General features: G+C 38.0%; 6 protein-coding genes and 1 non-coding gene across 7 annotated transcripts; 2 read left to right on the top strand and 5 right to left on the bottom strand.

Moving 5' to 3' along the window:
- Nucleotides 1-332: 332 nt before the first annotated feature.
- On the bottom strand, nt 333-2,771 carry ubp14 (Lys48-specific deubiquitinase Ubp14; the record flags this gene model as incomplete). Its single annotated transcript, XM_056179986.1, has 3 exons — nt 333-2,420; nt 2,466-2,609; nt 2,676-2,771. 3 exons carry the CDS (start codon nt 2,769-2,771, stop codon nt 333-335), a joined length of 2,328 nt encoding a protein of 775 aa, XP_056036855.1.
- A 922-nt stretch (nt 2,772-3,693) lies between these two features.
- prp1 (U4/U6 x U5 tri-snRNP complex subunit Prp1) lies at nt 3,694-6,417 on the top strand (the record flags this gene model as incomplete). Its single annotated transcript, XM_056179985.1, has 1 exon — nt 3,694-6,417. The coding sequence occupies one exon, from the start codon at nt 3,694-3,696 to the stop codon at nt 6,415-6,417; it is 2,724 nt and encodes a 907-aa protein (XP_056036854.1).
- A 299-nt stretch (nt 6,418-6,716) lies between these two features.
- On the bottom strand, nt 6,717-8,261 carry ofd1 (hypoxic oxygen sensor, prolyl-3,4-dihydroxylase Ofd1; the record flags this gene model as incomplete). The annotated part of the gene is made up of 1 exon (XM_056179984.1): nt 6,717-8,261. One exon carries the CDS (start codon nt 8,259-8,261, stop codon nt 6,717-6,719), a length of 1,545 nt encoding a protein of 514 aa, XP_056036853.1.
- A 1,140-nt stretch (nt 8,262-9,401) lies between these two features.
- sus1 (SAGA complex deubiquitinating submodule subunit, TREX complex subunit Sus1) lies at nt 9,402-9,747 on the bottom strand (the record flags this gene model as incomplete). Its single annotated transcript, XM_056179983.1, has 2 exons — nt 9,402-9,645; nt 9,695-9,747. The coding sequence occupies 2 exons, from the start codon at nt 9,745-9,747 to the stop codon at nt 9,402-9,404; spliced, it is 297 nt and encodes a 98-aa protein (XP_056036852.1).
- Nucleotides 9,748-10,033: 286 nt separating this feature from the next.
- Nucleotides 10,034-12,164, bottom strand: nbs1 (Mre11 complex BRCT domain subunit Nbs1; the record flags this gene model as incomplete). The annotated part of the gene is made up of 7 exons (XM_056179982.1): nt 10,034-10,309; nt 10,349-11,511; nt 11,552-11,631; nt 11,673-11,821; nt 11,875-11,963; nt 12,017-12,070; nt 12,128-12,164. The coding sequence occupies 7 exons, from the start codon at nt 12,162-12,164 to the stop codon at nt 10,034-10,036; spliced, it is 1,848 nt and encodes a 615-aa protein (XP_056035697.1).
- A 649-nt stretch (nt 12,165-12,813) lies between these two features.
- On the top strand, nt 12,814-14,022 carry SOMG_01188 (UPF0300 family protein 6; the record flags this gene model as incomplete). Its single annotated transcript, XM_056179981.1, has 1 exon — nt 12,814-14,022. The coding sequence occupies one exon, from the start codon at nt 12,814-12,816 to the stop codon at nt 14,020-14,022; it is 1,209 nt and encodes a 402-aa protein (XP_056035699.1).
- A 321-nt stretch (nt 14,023-14,343) lies between these two features.
- On the bottom strand, nt 14,344-14,463 carry SOMG_10035. Its single transcript, XR_008803568.1, has one exon. It is a non-coding gene; the product is annotated as a 5S ribosomal RNA (ribosomal RNA).
- Between the last annotated feature and the right edge of the window lie 38 nt (nt 14,464-14,501).

Raw genomic sequence — 14,501 nt, 5'->3', positions numbered from 1 at the left:
TTGGATATGTGTAATTGCAAGTAATTGTTTGTGTTACGAGATCAATACCTCTATGATTAGTTTTCATTAAGGCTCGTTAAAGTTACCACTTTAAATTCAAATTGTAAACAAACATTGGTTTGCTACAATAGCGCTATAAAACAATAAAGATTATGAAGTGAAATTAATACTACTTTATTGGCGACTGATGAGTCCTGATATTTAATCAATCACGAACGTTTAATAAATTAAAAACTTATACTATTTAACTTTTATTGGTATTCGAAACAAATAATACCATTCGGTCCTGGACCTTTTCCTTTTCGTCTGGCACCGTTTGGTGCTTGGGATTATCAATTGTCTATTCGCTCTAATATGTAGACATATCCGGTAGCCTTTGCTTCTTCTAGCGACGACACCTTGAGAACCTTCTCATCATTATAAAGAGCCCAAACACCTTGACCTTCAATCTCTTTTCGAATAAATGCTACATAATGCCCCGCATGTGCACTACCACCCTTGTGACTAATGATTGCTTTCAGTTGGTAGTTTGCAGGTAAAGAATTCGTATCGTATTTCACTTTTTCGGCTTCCATTGATCCCCGTGCTTCGCTCGTTGTTTCTTCAAACGTTTCATCTGGATGGTTCAGGATCCAATCAACAGCTCTTTCAACGTCATTATTGGTTTCCAAAAGTGCTCTTGTAGCCCGCGCTTCTGGGAATCCAAATTCACATAGAGATTGTACCTTATCATCAGGCACAGTACCACTCTTAGTAGCTTGTTTAAGTTCAGATATGTCTATGGGGTTATCTATTGTAGGGTCCTCCATATGCTCGAAAAGCCAATTCATGGCAGTCTCGGCATCAGCATTGTTGGTAGCCAGCATAGCCCTCTGACAACGAATTAATGGGAAGCCCATAGCTTGAAGTTGCTCCATAGCCTGTTCATTCCAACTGATTGCGAGACCGGCTTCAGGCAATAATTCTTCACCTTCAGGTCGAGACTTCACAAGGAGATGGTCTAACTTGTATAGTCCTTCTTCCGAAACCTTTACGGGAATCCCCAATTTTTTAACTTGAAAAGCCTGGATATCGAAACGATTCAGTTGTAAAGCTAGAACCTTGGGAAATGTTTTTAATGATAATTGGGTTGTAGCCCCTTGCTTACTCTTGCAAGCCTCACAAGTATAATCCATACTATCAGGCTGAATGGCCGAGTCCAAACATTCATTTAAAGTAACTTCTTCGTATATGCCTTCACCATTTTCTTCTCCTATTTTCCTTCGTGGAACAGGGATTGTAAGTCCTTGGGATGTGAATGCCGAGTAACGTGCACGCTTACACGAAAGACAAAGTAGCTTTTGTTCAATTTCAAAATCGAAAAGAGTAGAAATATCGCGATTTCCAATGCTGTTTTTACGGATTATACCCAAGAGGTAAACTAAAAATTCATATGCATCCTGCTGTTGAGCTGTACCGAATTCTGGATGATCTTGGCCAATGACGTCTTTAAACATATAAGGTCGTAAACCATCTTGAAAAGGGAGCATAGAAGAAGAGTCCGTTGTCTGGCGTCCAAGTTCGCTTGGCTTGGAAAATCTTCCAGAACATAACCCTTCAGCCAATTTGGAAAGCTGACATTGTAAATTTGAAGCCGGACGATCACAGCTAGGGTTGCATGTATTGAATAAATCTAGCTCAAAATCAGCAAATTCCTTAACGGAAAATAAAGCCTGCATTGTAGAAGCTAAATAGCAACTATTTCCCAAATTTTTTAATCCTGTAAGTCCTGGTCCAAATAAACGAGTAGCACCTGATTCTTCTTCAGAAGTTCCAAAATCCCAATTTAAATTCTGCTCCAACTGCATTTCAGCCAATGATTTTTCAGTTTTATTAAGTTTTTTCATGTCGATTTGGAAAGTTGTCAAATGATCTTCAATATACGGGTCAATTCTTTCCTCATCGCAACTGTAGCAATAGATATCAGCATGGCCATCCGGTGTAATACTTTTTAGTTTTGCAGAGACAGCATGCTCGAATTTTTTAAAATGTTCTATCGCGTGTCCATTACCGCCACCTCCTCCATATTGCTTGCGTCCGCAGCTCAAAATTCCACAATGCAGACACATCCATAAGTTATCTTTCAGATCGCAACCAAAGCATTTCGTATCTTTTAAGTCGGGGATATAATCAGCTTGAGGCTGAAGGCAAAGTGTATGCTCACATGGAACGATTTCGTTCTCCCAAGCCTTGACTTGACTTTTGTTGGAGGCTTTTGGCGCTTTAATGACTGCCTCAAATGATGCTGAAAGCAGAGGTTGCTGAATATCCAGATCAGTTTTACAAATTAGACAATGGGGCTGATAAAACCAATTATAAATATCCTCCTCTGATTCTTCCCGAATCTCTAGTTTAGTAACTTTTCGCAAAGGCTCTCCACACTGAATTCATGTCAGTAAGTTTCATACGAAAAATTCATTTCTTACCGTTTCTGGTTTGAGCTTTCTTTTTATATTCAGCATAATAGGATGTTGTTTTTGATCGAGATGTGTTTTTGAATGGTTGTGCTCGTTTGGTCCACATCCCGATTCAAAGCAAGCTAAACAGAGATCAATCCCACTTTCAGAATCCTACGAGGTTAGTATGAATTCACATTACACCTGGGAGAGGCACTCTTGTTCGTTTTTAGTCCATACCTGAGAAACAAAGCATCGAACGCATTCTTCCCGATAGACAGTTTGATATCCATTAGGAATGCTAACGTTCGTTTCTGTTATATGATTACAAGTCATGAATGGGTTCTAGAATTTGGATGAAATAAGTTAAGCGCAAGTGCAATTCCTCTATTTACGTGCCTTTACATGAGTATGTGAATGTCACCCATAACTTATGTGAAGTAACATACCGTATCCAAACTTTCTACCAACACGCTACTTAATTTGCAGGCTTCTTTTGTTCATATTGCAATGTATCAATTTCTAAACATCAAATCCTAAACCTACTGTTTTACTTGCGATTCACGCTATTATTTTCAAAATTACTTGCCTCTAGCCTTCCTATCAAATTAAACCGCCAAATGTGAATTGTTGTCCTACCCTAAGCTTTATATCTTCTAAAATGGATGTTACTGACGAAAAAAATAGGTACTCAAATGAATGAAAAGTTGAGCATCAATTATCTCCCGACAGTTTATTTTCTTCCGAGACATTAAAAGGCAGACACAGTTTTGTATTTGTACAAAGTACAGCTGCATCCGCCCAGTTATCACTCGGTTATTATGTGTTGCGATATATCTTAAATCTGTTTTCTTTCCTTCCTGGTTTCATTTATTATTATTACATTGTTTGATTTTCCTTTTCGTTTATAAAAAGATAAAATAAACAAACTGGTTTGGATACTTGATAAAAGCTTTTATTTCGTACACTAATACTCTCTTCAAGGTAGTGGTTTAGAGACAAAACAATATCCGCAAAATCTGTTTATATAGTCAACAGCATACAACAAATTGGTGATACATGAATTTTTGGATAGTTTTGATATTAAAAAACAAACGAAGTTATTTGTATAATTGTTTTGCACTTTCGAATTTTCATCCTTTGATATATACACAACTGTAAGCGAAAGACACTGCCTCGAACGAGCTCTCCATATTAGCACTTTTATGAATTACTAGACGATAAGTGGAATTGTCAATTTCTTTGCATTACCAGCAAAATGGCAACATTCCACCCAGATTTTTTAAACATGGCACCGCCTCCTAATTATATAGCAGGCCTGGGACGCGGTGCTACAGGCTTTACAACACGCTCGGATTTGGGCCCTGCCCAGGAATTACCCTCGCAGGATGCTGTAAAAGCAGCGATTGAGAAACGAAGATCTGGTGAAGAGCCTGAAGAAGACGACATTGACCCTAGGTATCAAGACCCGGAAAATGAAGTAGCACTTTTTGCAACAGCTCCATACGGTGCTGAAGACGAAGAAGCCGACCGTATTTATCAAACCGTAGAAGATAATTTAAGCAAACGGAGGAAAACTCAGCGTGAACGCCAAGAGCAATTGCAGCGCGAACGAATTGAAAAAGAAAACCCCAAAATATCTTCCCAATTCGCTGATTTAAAGCGTGGGTTATCTACTTTGACGGATGAGGATTGGTTAAACATACCTGAGCCTGGTGATTTAACTCGAAAAAAAAGGCCGAAACAGCCCCGACGTGAAAGATTTTATGCTACGAGTGATTTTGTTCTAGCGGGTGCACGTAACGAAGGTCAACTGGAGTCTTCCGTGGCTGTTGACGGTGCATCCGGTTTAGAAAGTACAACAGAGGATGACTCTAAAACTAACTTTGTTGAAATCGGTGCGGCTCGTGACAAAGTACTAGGCATTAAGCTTGCTCAAGCTTCCACAAATTTAACTTCATCTTCCACCGTTGATCCAAAGGGATATTTAACCAGTTTAAACAGTATGATACCAAGAAGCAACACAGATTTGGGTGACGTGAAGAAGGCTCGCAAATTACTTCAAAGCGTAATTGAAACCAATCCCAAACACGCTTCTGGTTGGGTAGCTGCTGCTCGTTTGGAAGAAGTTGCTAATAAGAATAGCCAAGCCCGTATCCTTATACTGAAAGGGTGTGACAATTGTCCACGCTCAGAAGATGTTTGGATGGAAGCTATACGTTTGCATCCGGTTGATGAAGCGAAAGTAATAATTGCTGACGCGGTTCGGAATCTTCCTCACTCTGTAAAGTTATGGTTAGAAGCAGAACGATTAGAAACACAGAGTTCTGCGAAAAAAAGAATTGTGAAAAAAGCTCTTGAACACAACCCTACTTCTGTCGGTCTGTGGAAAGAAGCAGTGAATTTGGAAGAAGAAGTAACGGATGCCAGGATTTTACTTGCTCGTGCTGTTGAGTTAATTCCGATGTCTATTGATCTTTGGCTCGCGCTTGCAAGATTGGAAACATACAAGAATGCACAAAAGGTTTTGAACAAAGCTAGGCAGACAATTCGTACTTCGCACGAAGTATGGATAGCAGCTGCACGTTTGGAAGAACAACAAGGAAATGTTTCTAGAGTTCAAAAAATTATGGCTCGTGGTATTGCCGAACTACAGGAAACTGGCGGCATGTTACAACGCGATCAATGGTTACATGAAGCTGAAAAATGTGAAAAAGAGGGAGTCGTTCTTACGGCTCAAGCCATCATTAATACTTGCTTATCTATAGGATTAGATGAAGAAGATCAATTGGATACTTGGATGGATGATGCTCAGTCTTTCATAATTTCAAAATGTCTCGATTGTGCTCGAGCAGTCTTTGCTTATACCCTCCGTGTATATCCTACAAATGAGAAAATTTGGCTTCGTGCTGTTGAAACCGAGAAGGTTTATGGATCTACCGATACGGTTTGCTCGATCTTAGAAAAGGCAATCGAAGCATGCCCAAAAACTGAAATTATTTGGTTAGTCTACGCCAAAGAAAGGAAAAATATTGGTGATGTGAACGGAGCTAGAAATATTTTGGGAAGGGCCTTCGACTTTAATTCTAACAGTGAAGAAATTTGGCTTGCTGCTGTAAAACTTGAATTTGTTAACAATGAAGATGAAAGGGCTAAGAAATTATTAGCACGTGCTCGTATAGAATCAGGTTCAGAAAGAATTTGGACAAAGTCCATTTCGTTGGAAAGAGTTTTGGGTAAAGTGGATGGAGCATTGGCATTGTTGGAAGATGCTTTGAAAATTTTTCCTACTTACGATAAGTTTTGGATGATGAAAGGACAAATCTTGGAAGACTCTAATGATATTGGGAAAGCGCAGGATGCATTTGTAATGGGTACAAAGCTATGTCCTCATTCCATTGCTTTGTGGATTCTTCTTGCTAGGTTGAAAGCAAAAGAAACTATCGTACGTGCAAGAGTTGTTCTTGATCGAGCCAAAGTTCGTAATCCTAAGAATGAACTTTTATGGCTTGAAGTGTTAAAAATGGAAAGCAGTATAGGAAATACATCTCAGATGAAAGCAGCGTTGGCCAAGGCTTTACAGGAGTGTCCATCATCTGGATTACTATGGTCGGAAGCAATATGGTTAGAGCCTAGAGCTCAAAGAAAAACTAGGGCCACTGATGCTTTGCGAAAATGTGAAGGTAATTCCTACCTTTTATGCACAATTGCGAGGATGCTGCATTCTGAATCAAAACTAGAAAAATCACGCGAGTGGTTTATGAAAGCTATCAGGGCGGATCAGGATAACGGCGATGTCTGGGTTTGGTTTTATAAATTCAGTCTTGAGGTAGGAACCCAAGAACAACAAGAAGAGGTTATTAAAAACTGTGAAACTGCTGACCCTCGTCATGGGTATTTCTGGCCTACCATAACTAAGGATGTGAAAAATGCCAGAAAAAATATACCTGAACTTTTAAAGGAGGCAGTCAAAAAACTTTAACACGTTACTGTGTATATTAATTTGGTTAGGTTATGACATTTGAAGAATATAGAAAGTAATGAATGCAAAGTGAAGTTTTCTATTTTGAAAGCTCCAAGTCCTAGAAAAACCCAGTTTTCAAATGAGAAAACCAAAATTTGATTGTTCAAATTCATCAGATTGTAAATTCGAATTATGTGAACAAAATCATCTATTATTTCTAAAAGCCTGTAGTAAATTATATTTTAACAAAGCTTGTTTCTATGACAAAACACAACAAAGAAACCCAAAAATTTTTCTACAAATTATTTTTTATGTTTTTACTCAGGAATAGGGTTCCATTGGGAGAATATGTCCCAACGGCTTGAGCCGGCAGTATGAGCAACATATTTCACAAACTCAAGAACACCTTCATCTCTATAAACCAAAGAGAAAACATTCCAAGCAGCGGGAAGTGAAAGTAAGATACTATCATCCTGTTGATCACCTTTGTAAACAGCGGCATCAGCATCAGGATCTTCGTCACCAATCATATACACACTGTAAGCACCGTTCTCTGTATTAGCAATATCTGTACCAGGAGACAGGCATAAAGTAGCTTCGAGAGTTGGTGTTTCATTGGTTGAAGCTAAGGTAAAGTCGGAACTAGGACGGAATCGACGGCCAATTTGGTAGAAAGATTCCAACGGAAGGCCACTTACTAATTGAACCCAGCGCTGGAAGGCAGGAAGACGTTGCAAATCCATAGGAAGCAAAACATCGGGACCTTGCTCTTCGTGGTCTAGATAAAGATAACGGTGTTTATGAGGAGGAATAGCAGTCTTCCAAGGATAGGAAACTTCAGAAGAATGGGTAGGAGTAGGCTGTTTCTCGGCATTGACGATAAGCTTCAACAACTGCTTTGAGTATTCGGGATTCAAGAATTCGACAAGCACAATAGCAGAGTCTTTAAAAAAGCGTTTAGAAAGCATGTCAATACCTTCAGCTGTAGTATACAAAGGGTTAAGGTACTTTGAAAGGACTTTGGTGTCTTCCTGAGACAATATTTCGGGTTTCACCACTGGAAATTTCGAAATTTTAGGCAATTCCAAATCCATCTTCATATTCAGTGATTGTAAGGTAGAAATGGCGTTATCAACGTTTTGGGGATTATAGCCAAACTCACCGGGTTGGGGATAATGAAACCAACCAGAAATAGCCATACGTGGTTTATCAACGAAGACTTCCTCCACATCATGGAACGAGTGACCTGGCTTCACGCGGAAGAAAGAGAGTTGGTTCCATTGAGGAGGTATGCGTTTACAGTGATCAGCAGCAGGGAATGAGGGTTGCAAAGTGGGATATAAGCGAAGAGCGCCACCATACTCTGACTTCCAGCCTTCATCTGGTTCAACTAAATATAGGATGTAGGAGATACAGCGAGTTCCAATAACATCATCATGGTTCATAAGATGACCACCCTTGGCATATACATTTACAGACAAATCCTTCTTACTGGCAGACAAAGGACCGCATCCAGTAATTCTCTGGATGTGCCCGCGAAATTCCTCCGAATAAAGAGCATCACGAAGTTGATGTAAATATTTGAGCATGTCTTTCTCATTTTCGTCAAGGCCGTCCAAGTTGGCTAGATCTCCTGTTTGCCATACACGATAGATATCCGTGACCTTTTCTGTATAATGAATATTGTTCATAAGTTCTTTACGAACATTTCTTAATAAAGTATCATTGATTACTGGCTGAATCACAGCATGATTGTAGGGTCCGTTATTTTTGTATTCCTCTCCAAGTCGATTCGCTTCTTCTATATCCAAAGCATGTGGAGAAAATCTTTCCAGCATTGTAGGGTTTTGACTGTCCACCATCCCTTCTTCTAGGCTTTTTGTTTGTTGTCCTGGTTTGTTTTGGTTCAATTGTGTTTCGGTTAAAATTTCGCTGATATATCATATGTTTGACTGCATATGCAAAAAGCATCCCACCTTGAAGAATATATTTCTAAAAAAATATTATGAAAGAATATTTTCTTTTAAAGAATTGCAAGAATTTTAATACAATATCCGTCATATACTAAAAGTCGTATTCTATATACTAAAATTAGACCACCTAGGGTTATAAACGAAAGATATATACCTGTATTTTTTTGATTTTATTTTCTTAAAAGGTAAGCAAAAATCTTTATGGGAATACTGTATGCACTGTCGAGAATTCTGGCACCCTCGAATTTGCGGTGGATATTTGTGACAAACACGAATGTAGAGTATGGAAAGAATGTCGATATTTGGCTTTCTATATCGAGCTCTACAAATTTTGTACACCAATTTCATTCCTGGTATTTTGTTCATCTTGCCAATGGGGAATCCTCAACAATTCCTGGGTTATAGTAAACTCGATAAATAGGAAAGTAATATAGTCGTAGGCAAAACTTTGAATAAAAATTAAATAAATGAAAAAGAAATAAAAAATATAATTGAAAACCTTGCTGTTCTGTAGACAGCTGAACATTGAAGGTGTCGATTTCATGCTCAGTAAAACTGGTTTCATCATGCTCATATCCTATTATGAAGTACAATTCGAACCATATTTTGAAAACTTAGTTTAGTTTTCAAAGAAAATGACATAGGCTTCCTAAAGTCAGGTTGACAATTAAAAATGTGTCTTGTTATTCATGTCAAAGAAAAAGAAAACCGCAAGTATAAAAGTATCAAGATGGACTTGAGGCTTTCTTGAAACTAGCTTCAATTCCGTTATAGAGAATGCGATCTCACACTTTTGACAAAGTACTATAATCTCGAGTCAGGAATCATTGATCTAACAAACAGTTACCATGACTATAAATTAAGTCCTTTGATGATTCTTAAACATTCGATTTTCACATGTATTCATAACATTCGTTTCAACGTGGATCTTTTGTGATCAAAATATCATATTCCGTTCCAAAACGACGGCACACGGTGTCCAGAAAAATTTGACGTTGACCATTATATTTCAATATACATTATAATGGCTTATGTTTTTTGATTTTCCGTAGCTTCATTTGGAGATGCCAATTTTAAAACACTAGACTTGATGTCTTTAATCATTCCCATTTTTACTGTATCGGGTATACTTTCGGTTGCGGTATTTAGAGTAATTTCATACAAATTTTTAAAGTCAATGCCTGTATTTCCTCGCGCAATACCTCTTGTGTAATCTCGCAACTGCGACGCCCATCCACAAGTCTCCAATTTGTATTCTAGCTCATTAGCCAGTCTGTTTGAGTTAGTTTTCAAGTGTCAAGAAAAAAATGTGTTTATTCTACCTTTCATAGTCTCCGTTTTCATGAAGTTGTTCACTGATTCTTTCAGCCGTCATGATAGTGGTAAAGGCTATATTTATACACTAACTAAATATCATTTTCAAGAAACAAAGCTCTTTTTAAATTTTTAGAGGGTTTCCTAAGTTGGAAGAAAGCAATAAATAAATATTAAGAAATGAAATGCATTTCTTCCTCTGATTTTACTATTTGTAGCTACGAGAAAATGTATCATCAACCTCAATACATATTTATTTGTTAGAGAAGGAACTATTAGCAATCATTTGTATTATTAAATCAAGTTCACTTTACGCCTAAAGTTCATTCTTGAGGGACCGATATATGCTAAAATCGAAATTTCAAGTCTCCAAACTCGTCATCTTCTTCATTATCATCATTGAAAATATCATCCGCAACATTTTGTTCATCCTTGTCCATGTCCATAGTGAGTCGTTGAGAAACCGGCTTTGGCGAAGGCACAGAACGCGTGCTTGTGTCGGTTTTTTTCATCAATTGAGGAGCTGGGTCTGTATCAATGTCTATGACTTCGTCGTCCCGTTCATTTCGGGATTCTGAAAGTGTTATAAACACAGGCGGTGCTACATGCACTTTACTACCTTGCTATTACTAGTTAGTAGTCAACTTACATTTGGAACTCACCTTTCGAAACTTTTTAAAGTTTGGCCTTCCTTGATATTTTGGGTTTTCGGGTTCATTTGTTCCATTGTTTTTGGACACCTGGATAGATATGAATTCCACTGAACCAAGATTTCTTGGCAGGTTTTCTTCAGGAGATGGAGCATCTGGAGGTTTGGTTTGTTCTCCCTTCAAAGTCAATGGACTTGTGTCTCTTTCTTCTTTAATTTTTCCATGAAGTGGATTTTCTTCCCCGGCAGTAGACAATGGGAGAGGAGCAAAATGAGAAGAACCCAATTTTTTGCTGTCATTTGTATTCTTTTTAACTGCTTTTTTTGATGAATTTTCATGTTCAGGGAAATTCTCATGGAACAGCTTTTTAGCTTTTGAAGAAACATATGAAGACGAAGTGTCAGATGTAACATTGGGCTTCTTTGTCGCTTCTACAGTGTCTCGGACTTTTTTTTTGAGAGGGCTATTCGAAGGCGTTTGTTTCGATACATCTGGCATTTCTTCCGGCTTAAGAGTTCTTTTGCTCCTTGGAGACCGGGGAACGGGTTTAAAGTTACTAAACAAGTCGTCCAGTACATTTCCTGATGATGTATTTGGAACTGGAATTGAAGTCGCATTGGGTTTTGACTTTTTATGACTCGTTCGTTTTGCTCGCAGCAGTTCTTTTGGGTTGCTTTCCTTTAGGATATTCCACAGCTCGCTAAAAGTGAGACAAAAAACATTTTCTTCTAAAAGAATGCTAGACGTAGTCTTTTGTTTTACAAGGATCATAAAATCAAGGTCTCGTTCAGTGTAGTAAGTTGTCAAAAATTGTACATCGTCTGTATGATGCCTATGAACATCCAAACCAAGAAGGGATAGGAACTCGGGAAGTTCTGCATCCAAATCAATGCAACAGCATTTGAGTCCTTTCAACATGTTCCTAAAAATTCCTGGAGATTTTGAGAAAAGCTCATGATGGTTCTTCCCTGTAAAAAGGTATGAGCTATCTTTAGGGATGAGGTGGATATTTTTTGAATAATTATCTTTTTCTTGAACCAAAGCCTCTACAAACGATTCCTGTACAATTATTATATCCTTCAAAAAAGCCAACGCTGTTTTCACAGAAAGTAAAGGACCTTTCCCGGGAACAAAATGTGTAGTAGAGTGATTCAGATGCACTGAATTGGGGATTCCTATATGTTAGGTTTATTCATTTGATTTGGAAAATCGTACCGGTAAGTAATAAAGGTGTCGACCAGCGGGCCTTAGTCTCTTGATCATCGAAAGCAATAGAAAGGTTGATCCATTGAAGACTAGTTTTGGGTTAGTTAAAAGAGAAACCTACGCCACTTACTAAAGTTTGAGCGGACATTTCCCTAATGATAGTTGGAGCGAGACGTTTTTCTCATAACTTTGTTTGGCATGGATACGCTCGTTATTGACTGCCGTCCCGAATTTGGTATCTAAGTCTTGAATGTCGATTCCACACGGATTTTCATTTCTCTATGGATTAGACAAAGCCTCATAAAGGAAATCTTTCATTTCAAAGACCATACATGAGAAGTTGCTTTCGGTGGAGAGACTGTAATTTGAACGTGCTTTTTGCTAACAGATTTTGAAACAATTTGAATATTTGAGGAGTCATCTAATGCTCTAAGTTAATAAAAGTTTCTTTTTTACTTCCGATGTATTCATTACCTCTCACACTCCGCCCAAGAATGTAGGCTCCAGGAATAAGAGCTTTCGGGGTTTCTTGCAAGCGTTAATAAGAAAGACTCAAATTATCTTAACGTATAGAACAAGAAATACCTTTCAATTTCCCTTCGCTGCTAGACAAAATCCACATGATCAACGCGTGGTTTCATGCACGGTATAGCAAAGAATTTTTCTTTGTTTCTACCTCTTGACTCAAAAACGATTCTATTCCCAACGCTCTATGCTTTTATGTTTACCAACTGTTGAAAGCAAAAGCCACCAAAACGTATTTCCTTTTGGCTTTGTGTTGTTCTCTGAATGTCCGCTTAAATTGATATCATTTAAATTGTAAAAGGAACACTTTTTGAAGGAAGTGAAATCCAAACATAAGGAAAAACACTATGGCAGACTTTTGCACCTTGAATAAAATTATACGAGGAATTCCTTTCATATCCTTTTACGATTCTTCTTGAAATTGCATTTCGCAACAGATGACAACAACTCAAAGCTACTAAGTGACGATGAGCAAAAATATACAATAGTGGCTTATACCAGTGTCGAAGAATTCAGATGAGAGGGCATGAAAAGAAGTACATCATGAAGGCGGATGTAGTGAGGTTATCTGTATAGTCATTAAACTTCGGGAAATTGTGGCTTGCTCGAAGGCTTGTTTAGAAGTTGAAGTTTGTCGAACCATAATTGTGGCGAGGCATCGTTTTTAGCCTATGCGAAAATATATATAGAAGCAAAAGTCCCTTCTTGTACAAAGAAGTTCAAATGGTCTCATGCAACAATTGAAAATGTCGAGCAGGAAAACCCAGTTATTTTCGGATCCTATGTTGGAGTACCTGGATGAGAAACAAGGCAATTCCTTCTTTAAGAAAACAACAAAAGCTATCCAACAGTTGGTTTCTACCCCGAATGAAAGTACTCCGAAACCGAACTTGTCGAATCCTGGAAAACTCGTACAAGGCGTAGAAATACAAGTACCGGACCAATTGGTTCTGTCAAAATTTGGTCAAGAAGTATTTCCAAACGATGATTTTCTTCCTATCATGAAGGAAGGTCAAGCGTCTGAAAATGACAATTTACCAACCAAAACCCCATTTTTGAATGGAGTAGCATGCACGATTATGAGACAGAAAAATCGACTGTATTTAAAATGCTCAAGAGAAGTTGTATTTCAAGAGATTCCACTAGAAGAAAGTGTTTACGAATATTACGATGACGAATTTACTGTCCAAAAACGCATGGATATTTTTTTTAAAAAGTACAGATCGGATGGATTAAGTCTTTGTATGCATTTTGCAACAGGTAACTTTACGATACCCATCTTAATCCGACATGTATTCTTATATGACTATTACCCGAAAGAAGTCCAGGATTCCATTTGGCGAGCTATGCTTGTTTACATATCCCGAGAGGTGAAAAATGGCCATTATTCCACGTTTCAGTATCATTGTGCTCAGAGAAAAATTGGAAACATTCGCATGTATCTCATAAGGCCTAGGGATGTTTACTGTTTTCAAAATCAGTTCGACTGGGCAGCGATTTGTAACAAGCGATTTCTGTGTTATATGCAACTTGGTAGCGAGTTAGAACAAAATATAATAAAGAGTGAGCAAATGTGCAAGGAGCTTTTTCCTGATACAGTGGTTTCGAAAGAAAATCTCGGCTGGCTCTTTTTTATTCTGTCCTTGGGAAGCAACGCCAAGGCTTTCCCTATTCACTATTACATAAATTCAATCATTCCTGGAGCAGCACAAGACGGTTTTGTTGATTGCGTATTCATATACCACCCCAATGATTCCCTTTTATTCCAAAAAAGTACCCATCGGTTAAAAATGACTGAATGGCTCAAGGAACTAAGGTTTGATCTCGATATTTGTAAACAGCAGCGATTCAGGCAAATCAAACAGAGCGCCCACATGCAGCCTCTTTTTCATCTAACCAAGCCTATCGGATGCTCTGATAATATTAGCAAATTTCACGGCTACCTGTGTACTTAAGAAAGAAAGATACCTCCTTTTTTTTCTGTCGTTTTATTCTTATTTATGGTAATCATGTTTTCGTTTATGATGTTTTATGATTCTTTTTTGCATTATTTGTTTTCCTGTTTTCCTGATTTCTGTGTTTTATTTTTTATTATAAACGTTTTCTTTCCTTCACCCTGCTTTCATTTTGTTATTTTGCATTCTTTCAAGTACTTTCATAAATACTTTCGTTTCCCGATCAATCAATTACTATTTTCTCTAGGAAGCGTAACATGTAAACAAACCTTCGACAATACAAATAGTAGAAAAAAATAGAAATAGACAAAAAAGTGAGAGAGCCTACAGCATCCCGGATTCCCATGTTGTCTCCAACCACAGTATTGAACTAACAAGACCCTCAGATGCTTAACTGCAGTGATCGGACGGGAACTGGTGTTTTCGCCTAGGTGTGGCCGTAGACAGAGACAACTATCCAAGTATCACATATAGTTTTT

This window comes from Schizosaccharomyces osmophilus, chromosome 1, assembly GCF_027921745.1.
Source record: "Schizosaccharomyces osmophilus chromosome 1, complete sequence".
NCBI lineage: Eukaryota > Fungi > Ascomycota > Schizosaccharomycetes > Schizosaccharomycetales > Schizosaccharomycetaceae > Schizosaccharomyces > Schizosaccharomyces osmophilus.
The sequence above is the reverse complement of the archived record's forward strand: the minus strand, read 5'-3'. Positions and strand labels throughout refer to the sequence as shown.